The 17,931-nt window shown below is 38.4% G+C and overlaps 1 protein-coding gene across 6 annotated transcripts; it reads right to left on the reverse strand.

Moving 5' to 3' along the window:
* Window positions 1-8,663: 8,663 nt before the first annotated feature.
* Window positions 8,664-16,171, reverse strand: DTD2 (D-aminoacyl-tRNA deacylase 2). 6 transcript variants are annotated; one of them, XM_066551944.1, is made up of 4 exons: window positions 16,064-16,154; window positions 15,509-15,692; window positions 10,941-11,010; window positions 8,664-9,015 (listed from the first exon to the last, which is right to left on the reverse strand). In XM_066551944.1, exons 2-4 carry the CDS (start codon window positions 15,518-15,520, stop codon window positions 8,690-8,692), a joined length of 408 nt encoding a protein of 135 aa, XP_066408041.1. In that variant the 5' UTR covers window positions 15,521-15,692; window positions 16,064-16,154; the 3' UTR covers window positions 8,664-8,689. The 6 variants fall into 6 exon arrangements, with proteins under 6 accessions (XP_066408041.1, XP_066408039.1, XP_066408042.1 ...); XM_066551942.1 differs by having other exon boundaries at window positions 16,022-16,137; XM_066551945.1 differs by having other exon boundaries at window positions 15,509-15,590; window positions 16,022-16,136.
* Window positions 16,172-17,931: the final 1,760 nt, after the last annotated feature.

The raw sequence follows: 17,931 nt of genomic DNA on the forward strand, positions 1-17,931 counted from the left end.
CGTGTTGCCCCGTGTTGCTCCAGCCAAAAACTGCAACAAAAGATCCCTCCTGGTGATGCTTTGTGAAGGGAGCTCAGCTGCACTGCTGGGATTTGTACCTGGCTGTGATCAGTGTCTGCCATGGCCTCTGATTTCCACCCCGCCTCTCAGGCATCCACGTCCGTACTTCCCTGGGAGGGCCCCTGGGCACTGCACAGGACAGTTACAGGAACACGCCCTCTATACTGAGCGTTCGGCGAACCCAACGTTTGCAAAAGTTGTTACTCCTGGGTTTCATCAGTGTAAACTGTGATCCCAAATCGATATGGAATCCCAAGTCAAGGAGGAATTCTGTGTCTTTCACACAAGGTCGGCTGAAACTCCTCCGGGAATTTCACCTCGTTTCTCCTGCTCGCGTAGGTGGTCCAGCTGGAGAACGTTGCTTTGTCACTGTCACTGGGAATTACTTCCACCCTTACAAATTTTCATTACCGAACTCACTGGTCATGAGAAAATATCCATTGGAGGGATTTTCTTTAATGTATTCTGTGATCAGTTTAAATTCTATCTTCACAAGAGGAAAGTATGTCTCAATCATTTTTTAGTTTTAAAATAAACAAACAATAATCTTACTGTAGTCTTCTAGCTGATGCCCAGCCATCTTTGGAATCCAGGACCCAGAATTCTCTCCACAAGCCTGTGTTTTCTGGGACTGTCTTCTTTTAACTTGTGCAAACAGAATCTCAGAATCATTAAGATTGGAAAACACCTGTAAGATTAAGTCCAATCTTTGACTGATCATCACAATGTCAACTAAACCATAGCACTAAGTACCATGCCCAGACATTTCTTGAACACCTCCAGTGATGGTGACCCAATCTCCTCTCTGAGCAATTCATTCCAATGTTTAATGACCCTTTCCATAAAGAAATTCTTCCTGGTGTCCAACCTGAACCTCCCCTGGCACAGTTTAGGCTGTGTCCTCTTGTGCTATCACTGGCTGTCAGGGAGAAGAGGCTGACCCTCACCTGGCTCCGGCCTCCCTCCAGGCAGCTGTAGAGAGGGAACTGTTGTGGTGAGGGAATAATGCCTGGGACACAAAACCATAGGAGCAGAAATTGTGTCTAAACCTTGCATAAGCTTGTACATTCGACTTAACATAGGTTCATCCATAAAAGTTTACATGCAGGGGATTCTCTGTGAACATCTGTACTCAGTTATGCAGACAATACTGCAGAGAACTATTTCAAAGAGCACATGCAGGGCTGCCTGATTACACTGTGCTGTAGCTGCCATGAGCACCAGGCTCCCTTACCATATATGGACACTGGTTTCATTTTTACTAAACTGACTGTGATAAAAAACATGAGCACTGATGCAATGACCTTTTTAAAAAAATTCTGACAATGGATGTGGTAACGAAGCATATGCTTCACACCTGAAGCAGGAAATTATTTACATATTATGTTTCACAGAAATCAACTCCACAAACTCCTACTGATGTAAAGGTGTTAACCTGTTTTCAAAAATCACATACATTCCCGGGAAAGAATTACCTGGTAAGTTAACTTCATTTTGATCAGGAGGTGAATTGCTGTTACTAATATAGTGATTTGCAATTCACTTGTGAGAAAGGTCTGCTGAACAATTTATATTCAAGGACTGTTACGTGATTACTTTTCCCATGAGGAACTGCAGAAAAACAAGAGCTCTCTGACAGTCCTGAGGTACCAGAAACTCCTGTCAATATTTGTGAAGGATTGATCATGTTTAACTCAGAAACAAATAAACAACCCCAAATCTAGGATAATTTTTGGAAGAGTATTGCTGTTATTATCATTATTACACCTATTATTCACTCTGTTATGGTAGCAGGCAGAGACCCACTCAAAATTAGTATCTCATAATGCTGAGTGTTACATGAACACTGGGCAAGACAAAACATCATTCATTAAGAAGAAAATTATGTTTAAGAAGGAAAGACTTGCTCAGTTTTTCCAAAGAATTATCTTGCCCAGCCCCCCAGGACACATGATATCAGATCTAAGTAATGCTTTGTTAATGCTAAACTGATATGAATCAATTGGAATAACAAGGCATATTGATGCAGGATGCTCCTTCCGTCTCTGGGTACATCAGCTTTAGGGTTGCTTTGTGCCAGCAGTGCTTACGTAAGAGTCTGTCTTCATTGCATGTATAGCTAACCTTGATTTTTACCATTATTTTTCCCTAAATTGGTCAACAGACTGTTAATCATGCACTGGTTCAAGTTAGCATCTACTTTAGCAGTTATGCATGCTATTTTTATTTTTCCCATTTTCAATCTGAAATTAAAAAAAAATGTTGTGCAAATTTATTGTAATTTGTTCTAAAACAGAAAAAATAGGACAATTAGATGCGTTCACCAAGTATTAATTCAATTTTCCCTTTCCCCATTAGTCCTGACTGTGCTTCAATTACAAGTTACTTAAGAAAATAAGCAACTGGCAAATATTTGAAATGCTCAAACCTACTGATCAGTCTTCTCATTAGTCTATTTTGGTAAAGTGGGTTGACTGATTTAGAGCATGAGTCAGTTCTGCCATACAAATTCCAGACATAGTAGAATATCTATACAGTCACATATGCCTCTGAGCTAAATATTTTCATTCTTTCAGCTTTATAATCCTCAGTGACTCTAGAAGAAGAAAAAAGAATATAGGCCTTTGAATTCAGTGGGACTGTCCATGCATGAGTAAGAATCACAGGACTAGGGGCCTGATTTGAATCAAATGTTACATCACATTAATTAAATTAAATCAAATGTTACATCACAATAATTAAATAGCAAACAAAACCAAATTCCGTTACATTTTAAAATCATTAAGAAGGGATATCTTTGTATTAATTATAAGATTAACCATTTAGTTTTACTTTCTGGAGGCATGTAGAACCCAATAAATTTTGGCCTGTCCTAGCTTTTTGCAATGCTTTAGGTACCAATATTGCTTTTTTTACAAACTGAAAATGAAAAATAATGCATATTTTTATGCTACAATACTGCTTAGGCTTCTTTTTATTCCCAACACAGCTCCTTTTTGTACTATCACAAAATGCAAGGCCTGAGTTCCTGCCAAGAAATTACACAGTCCTGCTGTTATTTTAAATCCTAAAATGCAAATAAAACTATTATGCAGGCCCAGATAATGTTAGATACAACTACCAAAATGGAAGGGGGAAATAAGAAAGTTAGATCTAGGGATGGATTGCCAGCTAAATATGAAGGCCTCCCAAAAACCTTTTACATTCAACATTAATCCAAAACTTTCATCAAAACAGTCTCTTTTCTAATGAAACACATCTAAATAGCATTAAGCTCCTTTCTTGCATATTTTAAACACATACTGACGTAATAGTGCATCTATTATGGCACTTACACCAGTAAATATAATTAAGGTGAATGGAAAGCAATGTTAAATTCAGAGTAATGAGATACATATGAACTAGAGCAGTAAGACAAGAATGCAATTTATTTGCACTCCCATGCTGTCTGGATCACTCCAATTTTAGAAATACTATGAGGTGTTATTTGTACTAATACCACACTGTGCATTGAGGTACTCAAAGTGCTTTGTGAACCTTAGCTTCAGTCACATTTGTGAGGCAGAGGCTAAAGTAGGAGGTAGTGAAAGGCAACTTCCTGTAGCTCCAACAAAGGTGAAGAGAGGTAAAAGCATACTGCCTTCTAATAGAAAAAGAGGATCAGAAATGATGTTTTACTTTTAGTGAAAGGGGGAAAACCCAGTGGTTTTAAACCTCTTTCCCCCCGTTTTGACTCTTTCTTTCAGATCACAGATGGAAAAAGTAGAGCAGAAAATTGCTTTGCCCAAAGCCACACACTGGCAGTAATTGAACTAGAAGACAGCACTGGTTTAAATGGAAAATGTGCAATATATTCATAGTATTTGGGCTATTCTAACTGCTATTCTAACTGTTTCTTTCTCTTGTCCACATACACCATTTACTTTTCAGCTGTAATTGCATGGCACTTCTGGTAACAGAATCTTTTGAGAATCTCAGAGGATTCCCAAGTTCTGAGTTGCTTTCAAGAAGCTTCAAGAAATGAAGAAGGAATAAATAAGAAATACCAAATTCATCAAGTTTTGGGTGCTGTTTCCCCAAGAAAAACATTAAGGAGGAAGCTCTGCTTTCTGTTCTTGTCCGGCAATTGTGACTCTGATGTTTAGAAAAAAGCAGCTGGTGGATCTCCCAGACAACCCACTGCTGTCCCACAGTACTGTGCAATACATTAGATAGTGATGGTCATTGTTTTGTTCCATGTATGGTCTTAAGGATCAAGACACTGAAAACAAAAATAGATAGCCATTTGTTAGATGATAATTGAGATGCAAAGAATTTAAGAAATTAAGTCAGTCACAACAGAGTTTTGTGGCAGACCTCAGGTAATGAATGCCTGTGCATTTGTGGAGACCACTGTAGTCCTCTGTGGCATACTGCTACTCCAGCTTCCAAAGAGAAACAATGTGTTTGAAGGAGTCCATAGAGAAGACAGGAAGAGAAACTAAAAGCAAAAAATAATGGAAGCTTAAAAGAGTCATCCCTCCTTCTCCAAAAACTGTTTTTATACCAGAGGTGAGACAGAGGTCCAGCAGATTGTACTTTTAAATCCAAGTAGATGTGAAACTTTGTTCTTGAAGAGGAGCTAAAGAGCAGTTGTTGCATTGAGTCACAATGAAGAATTTTTGTGGAGCTTTTGTGGTAAATGAGATCAGACATCACAGATGCATTAAAAGTCCTGGTGAAAAGCACCACAAAGGCTGGCTGATATCCAGCAGCCCATCAAGTGGCTGCCATTTCAACACGGGGAAGCAACTGTCTGCAGAAACTGTTATGTGCAAAATCTTGTTACAGGCAAAAAGAAATCCACCCTATGTTTAGAGTCACACCAAATTTATTTTAATTGAAACCGTAGCAATTTAATAGCAGTCCAAATATAATTATTGCAGAAAAAACAAAGGAAATAAAAATAAAGAAACTGTACATAAGGTCTCACTAATAATAATACGGTAAAAATTGTTATGCATGCACTATTTAGTACTTACCCTCACCCCTCTTCCTGGTGTCATGCTTGACCTTTCACCTCCTTGTGTTTCCACCTTGTAGAGGGAGCACAGTGGATCATCGGCATCTGGAGTTCTGTGCCTGCAGAAATAGAATTTTGATGTTTATGATTTCTTCTTTCTCTCCTTTTTTTGGCAATATCTCTCACTAGGGGTTCTTTTTATACATTTTCTAATAAAGTTTTACTCCTTGCTTTTCTTTAATGGCCTGCAACGATGTATTTTTCTTTCTGTTAATCTTAAGTGGTTTGCTATATACTCTTTCTTCTCTTTTTTATCCCTAAGAATAGTTTTCCCCAGCTCCAGGTTTGTATTTCTTCAACTGACCATTGGCAAGTTGTTTATAGCCTTGGAGTGTCCAGTGCCAGCCTGTGCCCCATCTCTTACTATCCCATGCCTCTACTTTACACTGCAGTTGGTGTCTTCACTTCTCAAAGTTCCTGCTGGTTTAATAGGCCTATATTTCTGTACCCTGTAACACCCTGTTAGATTCTTACATATTTAATTCTACACAGAATAAATACTAATTATTAGTATCTGTATAACAACTGTGGTTACACATAAAAGTAAAACATTAGCCATAACCTCCTGTCCTTAGAAAAAAATTTGTTACTGCCAAATCAAATAAAACCAAAGAGAAGCCTGAGGAAAGTTCCTGTAATGAGCCTCCATCCTGAGCTCTTGGAACACTTGGGACAAGGCCTGTGGACTGCAAATGTATTGCTACTGCCAGTAGCAATACATTTGCAAGTATTACAGGGCTACGTGCTGTTTATTAATTTCCAATTCTGGATTAATATTTGTATGTTGTAAATTCATATGTTGCATACTCTATGTAGCAGCAGAGGTAAAAATTTCCAGAAGGGGCATGGAAAGGAAGCAGGAATACTGCTGGCTAGCATGGGAATTTCCAGAAGGGGCATGGGAAGGAAGCAGGAATACTGCTGACTAGAAAACAGCCCCTGAACTCATTAGTGAGTGTTTATGAGCCCAGTTCATAGTCCACACATGCTCAGCTTCAACACACTGGGTGTATGCACTGCAAACAAGGTCACAAAAACCTGATATTGCAAATTCCTGCCTGGCTGTTGAATTGGAGACATAACAGCATAAGGACAACTCCTCACTTTATAGGTTATTTCAAGGAAGTGCGGAATAGTAAGCATCTTCTAATGGACATTCTCTACGTATAGAAAGACATTCTCTAAGTATAGAACAGGATAATTATATGAGGTTTTGTCTAGTCATATTACAAAAACTATTTAAAGCAGAGTCAGGTCATCTGTTTAAAGCATATATTCATGGTTGAAGGGAATAAGCACTTGGCTTAGAAAAAGTAATTTTAATCAATTTTTTTATCAGTAGGGTCCAGCAGGTTATTCAGAAGTGGCTTCCTTCAGTAAATGGATTGTGAATCAATAGTAGATATAAATAAAGCAGTACAAAGGGAACAGCATTCAACAAGCTGCCAATACCTGGAGCAGAGGATGGCAGAAATCAGTATTCCAAAATGGATACACAAATAATACATAAATATCCACCTTTTTACAAAAATTTCAGAGTTCTGTCTGGCCCTAAGAACCACTGAAATGTACATTAGTTTTTATCTGCTTTATATGACAGACTGCTATGAGATAGAGTTTGGTTTGAAGTCTTTTTTTCACTAAACATTTTCAAGCTTATCCCTCTTAGAAACCTTAGAGTTCTTTAAATATAATTAATTGCCAGGCTGCCAAAGATCTTTCTGGAGACAGGAGGTAAATTAAAAGCTGCAGACTTTGTATTATGCCTCAAAGAATCAATTCTCAAGAAACACTAAATACCCACAATTCCTGTAAGGTCTGTGAAAAGTGGCATTACTCAGCACTTTTTAGAATTTGACCTCCAACAGAAAGAGGAATTACAATGTTTTTTCAAGCACGCAGATCATAATGAATTTGTATTAGTTATTTGCATCAGGACAATATTATTTAAATCTTGCTAGTAGGGACTTTGAACATGACTCATACTGTGTCTATGATAACTGTTAATTATTAATGAATAAATATGTCATGTGGGTCCTAATAGCTAATATTTCCAGGCCATTTGTGTAAATGGTTGTTTTCAACTGCAACAATGTCAGTTGCCAGGAATTCAATATCCCTATTTATTTAATAATTATTAAGCATATATTATGCTAACCTGAAAAAAAAATCATTACTCTCTTATCAAAACTGTAAGTTACTTATCTGTTTAAAAATGTGATTCTCATGGCATAGTTTGAGCCTACAGATTATACATTCAATGTTTTGTACAAAATGAAGATAAGGACAGAGCATTTGTAACTACTGGCCTACAATTTAGGATTGTCCAAGCTACCATACACACTAACCATAAGGTTTTACATTTCTTCCAGAGTAATTTTTTATTCAAATGGCAATTCTGGATAATTGCTGCAAACCATATAAATGTCTGATATCACTTTGAACCCTTCTGGACCATAATGCTGCTTTAAAAAGAGAAACTTGATTCACAGGATGAACACATTTGTATCAGTTTTGAATTTGCCACATTTTAATACAGCTGTTCTGTTCTTACTGCCTTTCCAGACAGAATTTCTCATGATATCTTCTTAGCACCATCTGTTAATAATGTTTATAAAAGAACTGCATAGGGGGTCAGCTGGGAAGGGAGCCCCAAATGTACCAACACTGCCTATAAAAGAAAAGCTAGTCTCTGCCTAGCAGCTTCAATGGACAAAAAGCTGGAAGGAAGCAATGGGGGCAGAGGGAACAATGAAATGGCAATGTACATTGTACCATCTTTACTTTTGTTTTCATTTGAATGTTTCTGTTCTTTTCCTGAGGCTCTGTTATGAAAGAATTGAGTAGACAGCAAGACCACAGTAACAAGGACATAGACCAAGCTATAGCAGGCAGCCTATCACAACACATCAGAGATTTCAGAATGCAAACTTCAAGCAAGCAATTCAGTGATACTGCTGGTTTCTAGATGTGCCTCACTTATTCTTCCCTGCAAAGCCCATGATCAGTCCTGTACTGCCTTAAGTCTCCCATCCTTACACACTCCAGTTGAGGGGGGTGGACTTTCTTATTTAGTACTTACTCTCTAAGAGGCTAAAATTCGGTGAATTTGTTTTCAATATATTAGTTAGTTAGAAAGCATTGTCATTTTATAGATAGAAAACATAAAGGTAAAAATGGATGTAAGTACATCTAAGGTATTCTTTTTTATCTATAAACCACTTCTTCAAGCTATACATGTAATATTTTTTTCCTTATCTTTTAGTAAAAAATTATTGTATTATCCCAGTTTTGTTGATAAACATTTTGAATTATTGGGTCAATATTAACAAATATTTTAACCACACCTCAGATGTGTATGAGCAAAAAACACATACTCATTATAGCAAAGGAGTCTCAGGCATCCTCCTATTCAATAGTATTGGCAAAACCAGTATAGATGAGTGAAAGCCTTTTTTAAACTATCTCCCAAGGCAATCAAGCACTTTAATGCTTAGGAGAAAAAAAAAACCAAACCAAAACAAACAAAAGACACCAGTACTGTATTTGGGATACAATTTATTTTTTTCAAAATTCAATCAGGTGAGTGTAAGGTCCATTTGTATCCAGTTTTAACACCTGCCTGTTTCCATATGTGCCATGCTTGACAAGAACACCGGCCTCCATGCATTTGGCATTGGCAGCCAGTTCTTTTTCACACAGAGTCACAAACTGAGAATAAAGTTCCAACCCTTTTTCTTTTTCAATGTTTGCATGGTACTGCATCTTTCTTCCCTTTGGTTTACCACCTAGGGTAGCTTGTGGTATGATGAGTACGTCGCCTGGTAAATCAAGAACAGAGACAAACTCGCCGTTTTCATTTTCACTTAATTTAACATTCAACAGTGTATCGACTGCAAATAAAAATAAAATAAGAGTTAGTATTGCTGAAGTGAATTAAACAGGACACCATAAACAAGAGCCAACAAATATTTTGACAAACCACTGAGTAAAAGAAACTCTTTACTAATGAACTGAAACATGGACAATCAATAAATACTTAACCAACTAATACATCTGAGTATTGTGACGAATGTGAAGGATATTAATATTATATGTCAAAAGTTCTAGTTTTGGGGGAAGTGATTGGCTATCCAAAATCCTAAAGGTGATTCTAGTTGGACACCCCCAAAAGAACCCAGGATGCAATTAGTGAGCCTTCCTTAATTGCTTGATACTCAAATAGGCAGCATTTGCACAACACTCCACAATGTAGGACATACCATCCTCAGTGCACTTTGGAGAGTGTTTTGCCCTGACTCTCTTTTCATTCTGGTAGCAGCAGTTTGCAGCAGGACCCAGCACTGATCTGAGCTGAAGGCACAGCTCCACAGTTTGGTCTCAAGTAGAGCAAGCGTCCTTCAATGCTCCACTCTGAGACATGCAGCTACCAGTTTGTCACTTGAGACAGGAGGTGGGCAGGAAAGTCAGATGCAATTTGGCTTATAAGCCAGACCACAGAAACTTGCAAATAAAATCAATGCATTTACTAACTTTAGATTTTCTAGTGTTTCTGTAACAAATCAAATCATTACCCAACTCTGTAAAAGCTGGGAGGATACTAGTCACGCCTCCAAACCCTAAACATAAATGTTTAATGTTGTTAGAAGCAAAAACAGCTGAGTTGTGATTCAGGAACCAAACCCACACACTTAAACAGATTCAAAATATATTTAGGAAACAATATTCTCTAAGAGAGGCACTCAAGAAGGATGGTCCTAGATGAATCTCCTGACAGGAAACAGAACTTTCTTTTTCTGGCCTGAAAATATAATTATTGTCAAGTAACATTCTCAGGGAACTCTCACTAGCACAAAATCAATTTTTATATCATAAATATTTAGCATTATAAAAGGACTGTGCCCTCCAAGACCCAGAGAGAACGCCCCCCAGGAGTTGCTCTCAGCAGTTTTAATAACACCTGTACTTGTGCACTGTTGGTCTCAGCCAGCAGCCTGAAATAGACTGAAATAGTAAAATATTGTGACATAATCTTTAGCCAAATCACTAGTATCAGCCAGCCACAGAAAAGGGGCACTTTTATCTGGAATATGCATCATCACAGAATTTCCCAGGGGAACCAGTGCTACTGATGGAGGAAAGGAGGGAGAAGAAATGACATAAAAGTAAAAACAAAAAATAAACCAAAACAGAACCAAAAAAAAATCAAGCCAAAACAGCACCAGGTAAAGACAGAAATTGCTACTATTTGACCTTATCCACAGCATCTTCTCTGCTTCAATGTAAATGTTAAAGTGCATGTGGAGAAGACAAGAATTGCAGACATTGCTGTTATTGCTTCTGAACCAGAAAACTGCACATGCTAACAGTGGATGTTACCACTGAAGTGAGATGGCAAAGACTATTTCATTATCCACACAACTCCCTCTACCGGCTATGATTTGAAATATTCTGCACATATAGTGAGATCAGGCAAAACACTTATCAAATCAAGCCATGAACTATTTGAAATTCAGTTCTGTCCTGGACTGAAGTTATTGCCTGACACATGTAATACGTTAAACAGCAGGTGCAGCATTTTCTTTGTTTGCCAGAATGTTATCAGGGGAATTTGTTTTTTATGTTGGTCATGAACAGACAGACAAAGAAACAAGTAACTGTCAAAAGAAACAAGACAGACCAAACTCTTCTTTCAGCCAGGTAATTGAGTTAGAATAATGCCATTTCATAGCTTACCCAAATGGCTGCTACCTTCTCTGCCTCAACTGCTTTTTTTCCTTTTCAAACAATACAATAATGTATACGGATTATATCATACCAATTTTTGGGACAAGATCCTCATCAGCACCTTTGAAGAAGCATATGTAGATAACAAGCCCTCTCTGGATCTACAAAAGATTACAGAAAATGATGTCAATGTTTCTCATTATCTACAATGCATGCTTATCATTAAAGCAGTATCCAAAATTACAAAACCACATAACAAAGAGTAGTTTTAGTTATTTAGTACAGCTTCAGACATTGAGTTGACACCCCACACTGTGGAAGATAAGATATATACTCATTATTTGCAAAATGCTTCTACATACAATTAAGACAATTTATTAGCTCCATGTGAAGCCAAATTTAGTTGGAATGTAGAGTGTACAGTATTAACATAGATGAGGTGGCAAGATGAATTAGTATACTTAAATCCAGCATAAGAAATAATTTAAGCTTTTTTCCTATCAAACTTACAGCTAAAATCAATTTTCAGTATGAGCTATGATATTATTTCCAATTATGAAACATTAAAAACACCACAGGACTTTGGTCAAAGAACTGAATTTTATTTTGATGTTGAAAGTAATCTAGTACAACATAATTCTGAAAAAAACGTGGAGTCTGTTAATTAAATATTTAAATATGATGACCAACAACTGTGAAGTTGTTCAGAATTTTATAAAGTTGTTCAAACTACTATTTATAAGCCTGGGTAAAATCTAACTGGCAAAATGGAACTTTTCAGCTGACTGGTATAAAGAAAAGGATATGCCACACCTTTAGCATTCAGAGCAACTACTTGTAAGAACTACGTATTTGAGGGAAGAATTAGGCCTCACCTGAGGAGAAAGCACAAGAAAACTCCTGTGTAGCTTTTCTGCTCACTTGGTTAGTCCATAAGGAATGCACATGCACCAGCCATGCTTTATTAAGCCAGACTGACAGGCTGTGCAGCCAGCAGCACCTATGTCTCATGCACGAGTGTACCTGCATGGCTTAACTTCTCTGGGAAAAAACCCACAGCATTCACAGGCAGACAGGATCCACAGACAGTACATAAAGAAACCTTCCCACTGCCTTGTCAAGAATAAGTATCTTTTTAATTTGGTTTGAGGAAACAGAAACGCCAACTTGTGAAATACCACTGAAGAGATGTTAAATAGATTGGCACAGGAAGGAGTTATTAATGCCATCAAAGCAAAAGGATAGAAAATGTGAGTAGCTTATAAAAAGTACTTAGCAAAAAAAAATTCCTCTATTTGTTTTTTCCCCAAATGATAAAGGTTTTTGGTAAAGAAATCTTAGCTATACACATGAGATTTTTATCCCTTTGTTATTGCAGAGATTAAACAAAATGCTCAAGGCAATGACTGAGAAAAGCTATGCCTTCTCAACTATTTTTCTAGTGACTAACTTCTGAAAAAAGAGAACACTCTTCCTAGCCAAAATGTCACATGCTGAGAACTTTGAAAAGCTTCAAATGGCTTCTTTTAAAATACTTTTTTTGGTACAGTCTCACAGCAGTAACAATATTCTGCAAGCAGCTCATTTTAAAGACACAAAAAGTATGTAAAGCGACCCCTACAAGTCATAAGGCCAGACAGATAAAGTAAAATACGTCATTATTTTTTCCAGCCTCTGCTGTTATTTGATGTTTGTTTTTGAATAAACCATTTATCACAAGATGAGACACACATATTGAAGAAAATTAGAAGGACAGGAGGTTAAATTAGAAAACAATTAATTCAGAGACAAAGCTGAAAGAGGATGCTTCTATTTATACTGCATGTTCATGGTCTTCTAGAACACTTTACAACCATGATAAAGTTGAAAGCTATGCACCTATTAGTAAGCTGAAACTTATGGTTTCAACTATGACTGAAAACTGTGGTTCAACACGTACAGCCATGTTTCAACCCCTGGTTAAGTCCTATTTTATTCTTTAGTTTTCTTAATTGAATAGAAGATGTAAAATTAAATGCAATTACAAGACCTAACCTAATAATAACATGTGTCAGACTAACCTTATACCAGTCTTCCAACTGTCCTAAGACTTGTGCTCGTTGTCAATGTAATGTGTAAACTTTCTGAACCAAAGCAAAACCATTGCCATTGCTGCAGCTCCTCTGTAAGCTATCAAAGCCTAGCTGACTGTTCCTCAGACCACTATTTAATGCACAAAAATTCAAGCAAAATAACACAAATAAGAATATCATAAATTCAACATGCTGGTGTGTAAACAGTGACCGGACAGGAAAGCTGTGCTCTATAAATGCCTACATAAATAAACAGCAAAGCAAGATACTGTGCAACACTGGCATTTATTATACAGTGTCTTAAGAAATTATCAGATCAGGCAACCTGCTGAACCAGGTCATGAAGGGCTGAAGTACCCAGCCCCAATGCCATACAGACAGCCTTAGCAACACTGTGTCCAAATGCTGCTTTTTAGCTCTTTTGCAGGAAAAGACAAATAACTCTCACCCTCCTTACTAAATACATTCATCTGTATTTTTTTTCAGGATTTCATTAGCAAAACTGAAATATATTCTGCAAAATATTATCTCCACTTTTTACTAATTTTTCCTCCAAGAAAATGCAGTGGATAACAAAATCTTTTTCATTCTTAGAAAGTCAGTTTGTGAAACTACCTTACATAAATTATTCTGTGACATTTCCATTACAAGTTCAGATTTACTACCCTCTGGGAAGATTTCTTCATATTTCTTATATTCAGTGCAGCAGAGAGATGACATCATCTGCCACAGGTCACAGAACAAGTCTGTGCCTGGTATTTTGCACCTCTTTTTGCCATAGTAACCAGAAAACAAGTCAAAGGAAATAAGATAAGGAAAAGACAGTTTTCCTTGCATGATGTGTAGGCACTTATACTTTTTAGCTGAATATTCATTTTATGTTTCTTTTCTCCCACAGTTATGAAATACACCAAACCTTACTTGATTTCACCTCTACCTTTACAAGAAGAATTCATTTTTTCTTCCTATTTTGCTGTATACATAAACCTTTTATGCAGGATATATAATCAAAATTCCCCATAAACAAGACATCCTATGTGCAGTAAACCTCAACAGGCCAAAAAACTCAATCATGAAAACACAATGAAGGCAGAGATTCATGTATAAAGTACACTCCTTACCTTTTTGAAGGTAAGGAACATCTGCTCTGAAGTTCCTAAAGTACCTACAAGTGTCTCTTACTGCTCAGAAGCTATTCAAAGCCACCTACAATATATGCCACTTAGATATGCTAGAAATGTTACAACGTGAGGTCCTACTTGTAATTGGTCATAGAACATCAGGAACACACTGGTTGATGTAAATAATAGCTGATGATGTCTGTACTTTTTTACTTTTTTGGTTTTGCATTGACATGCAAAAACAGGGAGTAAAATTACCCTACCAGAAAATGGCAGCAGCAAAATTTCCTTCCCATAACCTCTAGTCATACTAGAGAAAAAACAAACAAAAACAAACAAACAAACAAAAAAAACCCAAAAAAACTTCCAATTGGCTTTTTTTCTGACTACTTCTTGTTAAAACAGACTTCTCTTAAAAAGCCCCAGGTACTCGGGAAAGATTTCCAGGTACCCATCTCAAATATTAGTAAGGTTCATGTCTGAAAAAATATCTGCTGGAGACCACCCAAATCTCTTTCAGACTCCTTTAGTGATATCTATTACTTTCCTAGTGATTTTACAAATTAGAGAGATAAGCTACATAACCTCCTTGCAGCAAAGTTAATCATATCTCTCAACCACAACATGTACCTTTTAAAATAGTTTAAAAGAAAGACAGCAAAATTACATTTCTGCTTTTCTTTACTAGATCTACAATTACTTCTGTGATTAGCAAGCCAGAAATAGATCATTTCTCCTATAGTTAATTTATGCTGGGCTAAGTGAATTTTCTTGTATTTAACCTTATACTGAGAGGCTAACAATGCAGTATACAGAGATACACTACATCTGTGAAACACAGTAGCTCTGAGATCACACCTATTTCCTCCCAGTAAAACATTCTGGCTTCCCAGACCATACTGCAGAAACTAGTTCTGCTGGATCCACCTGCCCCTTCTGGACCAAGAGAGAAATGTCTTAAGGCTAATATGAAAGGCAAAGAGTGTACTCTTTTCAGATGTGCTGAATGCACAAACCCTTTAACCATGCTAGAGCTTTTACTTTTTAAAATTTATGGAAGTGACTGTATTAAGCCCCTTCTGTTGTAACAGTCTTTAAAAAGGGCAAAAGACCAAACAAAAAAACCCCATGGGCTAAATAGTTGACAATGGGCAGAAATGAGTTATTCTAGTGTAGGTAACTCACAAGCAGTGACAACTACAGCAGGTCAGTGCATTCCACAGGGCAGCCTTCGTGATTTGGTAAAGAGCCCTGGGCTGCATGCACAGCACATCGACCAAAGAGTCTGCAGACCTACCTACCTTCCCCAGCAGAAGACTGTGGGAGGAAAAGGGGCAAAATACAATGTTTTCCTTAACGTGAGTGGTGGTCTACATACTAAATTTCATTTTTAGTTAGTGTTCTGGAAACAAACAAACACACCAAACAACATCAGAACTCCTGCTGCCATAGTCCCATAGCCCTACCTCGCCTTTCATCTCCAAGTTAACATTATCTCACACCAAACAAAGCCGACAGCTGAGCCCCCCAGCCAAGGCTGTAGTGTTTCTGTGAGTGTATTTAAGAAAAGAAGGAACAACACAGTCAGAAGGGAAGCGTGTAGTCGTGGAGCAGTCATGATCCTGAAGAAAATTCTGCCTGCGGAGGACTCTGTGGAGCACAGGGAGAGAGGAGCAGCAGAGGGAAAGCGCTGTGCGCCTCCTGCTGCTTGTCCCTTTGCAGAAAGAGCAACCTTTGCTGACAACCAGGGGGCGAGGAGAGCGCTCTGCAGTGGAACAAGGCCCGAAGCGCAGCCCAGCCCGGAGAAGGAGCAGAGGCTGCTCCCCTCAATGTCCGAACGACCCCCCCCCCTCTCCCCGCCGGCGCACACGCGCAGGGCCCGGAGCGCTTTCCCGCCGGCCGCCCCGCTCCGCTCCGCTCCGCTCCGCGGGGGGAACGCGCGATGCCGGCGGCGGGGGGCGGCCCGCGGCCCACGTTACCTCCACCCACTGCGCCTCGGAGCCGCTCTCGGGCGGCCGCACCTGCAGGCGGGCGGAGACGCTCTGCTGCAGCAGGGCCCGGGCCCGCGCCGGCCGCGCCGCCGCCATGGCGAGCCCGCAGCGCTGAGGGCGGGGCCGGGTCACGCCTTTCCGGCACCGGCACCGGCACCGGCACCGGCACCGGCACCGGCACCGGCACCGGCACCGGCACCGTCTGGGGCCCGCGGGTCACGGGCGGCGGGGAGCGTGAGCGGGACCTTGCGCGCATGGATAAACGGGGGCTTATGATCTGCCCTCCCTATGGAGGCGGCTGAATACAAGCTTTGGAACAGAATTAAACCGTTTCTACAGGTCTACTTACCGATGCCCCAATAGCTAGCAGGAAAGCGGGCTTTGGTTTCTTATTTTGATGAGAAATGAAAGATCTCCTTGTCTTTTGCTGGGGAAATGTTACATGCTTGTGATAAGAGCGGCATGCTGTATAGTTTATGCATGGGAAAGAAAGTCTGAATACTGTTTGTAATTTCTTCTGTTCATTACTTGTTTGTGCTTCAGGTGGCTGAGATCATTCTATCAAGCTGGCATATTTCTCTTCAATGGTACTGCTTTGGAGCAGAGGGAACAGAAAACACAGTTAAAAGGGATCTAGATATCTAGTGATCCAAATCATCTGGGAAAAAGAAGTGCATAGTTTTGAAATGAGCTCCCACTGCTAATGGGAGAGGTTAAAATATTGCAAGTGGTTGTTTTATTATCTTCCAGGTTTTTGGCTACATACCCTGATACTCCTTGAACAGCTCCAAAACTGGAAGAGTTGTGTCTTTCTCCCATACATGAATTCTGAAAGAGACAAGTTTTGAACAATACTGCATTCATTCACATCAGGATAGAATGATATGGAATTCAGTATATCTCTCCAAATTAATTTTATGACTGGAGATTTCATTTTTACAACAGTGTTTAAAAATATTGTATTTTTTTAAATAAAAAAGTTAATATATAGCAGTGTGAGTAAGAATCTGAATTTTAGTACCTGGAGTCCGTCATAGAGTGAGATTACCGAAGATCCCTATTGAACAGCAAGGGCCAATATGCACTTCTGAATAATCAGTGTTACACATAGGGATATATATAAAAGAAGATTCTTGATGTGTGTTCAATGAGGTTGTTCTTCCCAAAGCAAACCTTCCTGGAAGAATGGGAAATTGCACTAGGTAGTGTAGGAGTAACTCATTTTTTGTTCGCTGTACGATGCTTTTATTCAAACTTGGCTAATTTTATTTAAAGTACCTTCTCTTCGTTTACTTGAAAGCTGTATCCCCAGACTCATTAAGAAGAGTTTAATGAGGTAGAAATCCAGTTAAAATGAGAGGGTTTTCCAAATATATTTGCGATATAAATTGATTGTTAAGGAAAATGGATTTTGCTTCAGTCTGAGCAAATTATAATAAGCAGATTATGGAGGGTTATTAGTATATAAGGATATTGATTGTTATTTGGTGCTGTGCCATTATTTACACCAGGGTATGAGGGAGAACATTTATTCATGTGCAAGTTTCAATACAAATGCCTGTGAAACATTGCATAGAAAAAAAGAGCATGACATCATTGTTTATGTATGGATTCTTGGTGGAATTATGTTGTATTTTCCTTGGGAAGCCAAGTAATTCTGTTGCACCTTGAATTTCTTAAATCTTACTGGCTTATTGTTAGATTAAGAGCCTCTCTTTTTAGGCCAAGGAATGATAGTAAATTTGTTGGATAAATTTTAGGCATGGATTTGGATTTTATTGTGGGTTTTATATTAAAAAAAAACCCACATCCTGACATCTAAAGCATATATCCATGCATAAAATATATTGGTATTTTTATCAGGTACTATATAAAGACATTTTTTCTGCATGTTTTGG

This window comes from Molothrus aeneus, chromosome 6, assembly GCF_037042795.1.
Source record: "Molothrus aeneus isolate 106 chromosome 6, BPBGC_Maene_1.0, whole genome shotgun sequence".
NCBI lineage: Eukaryota > Metazoa > Chordata > Aves > Passeriformes > Icteridae > Molothrus > Molothrus aeneus.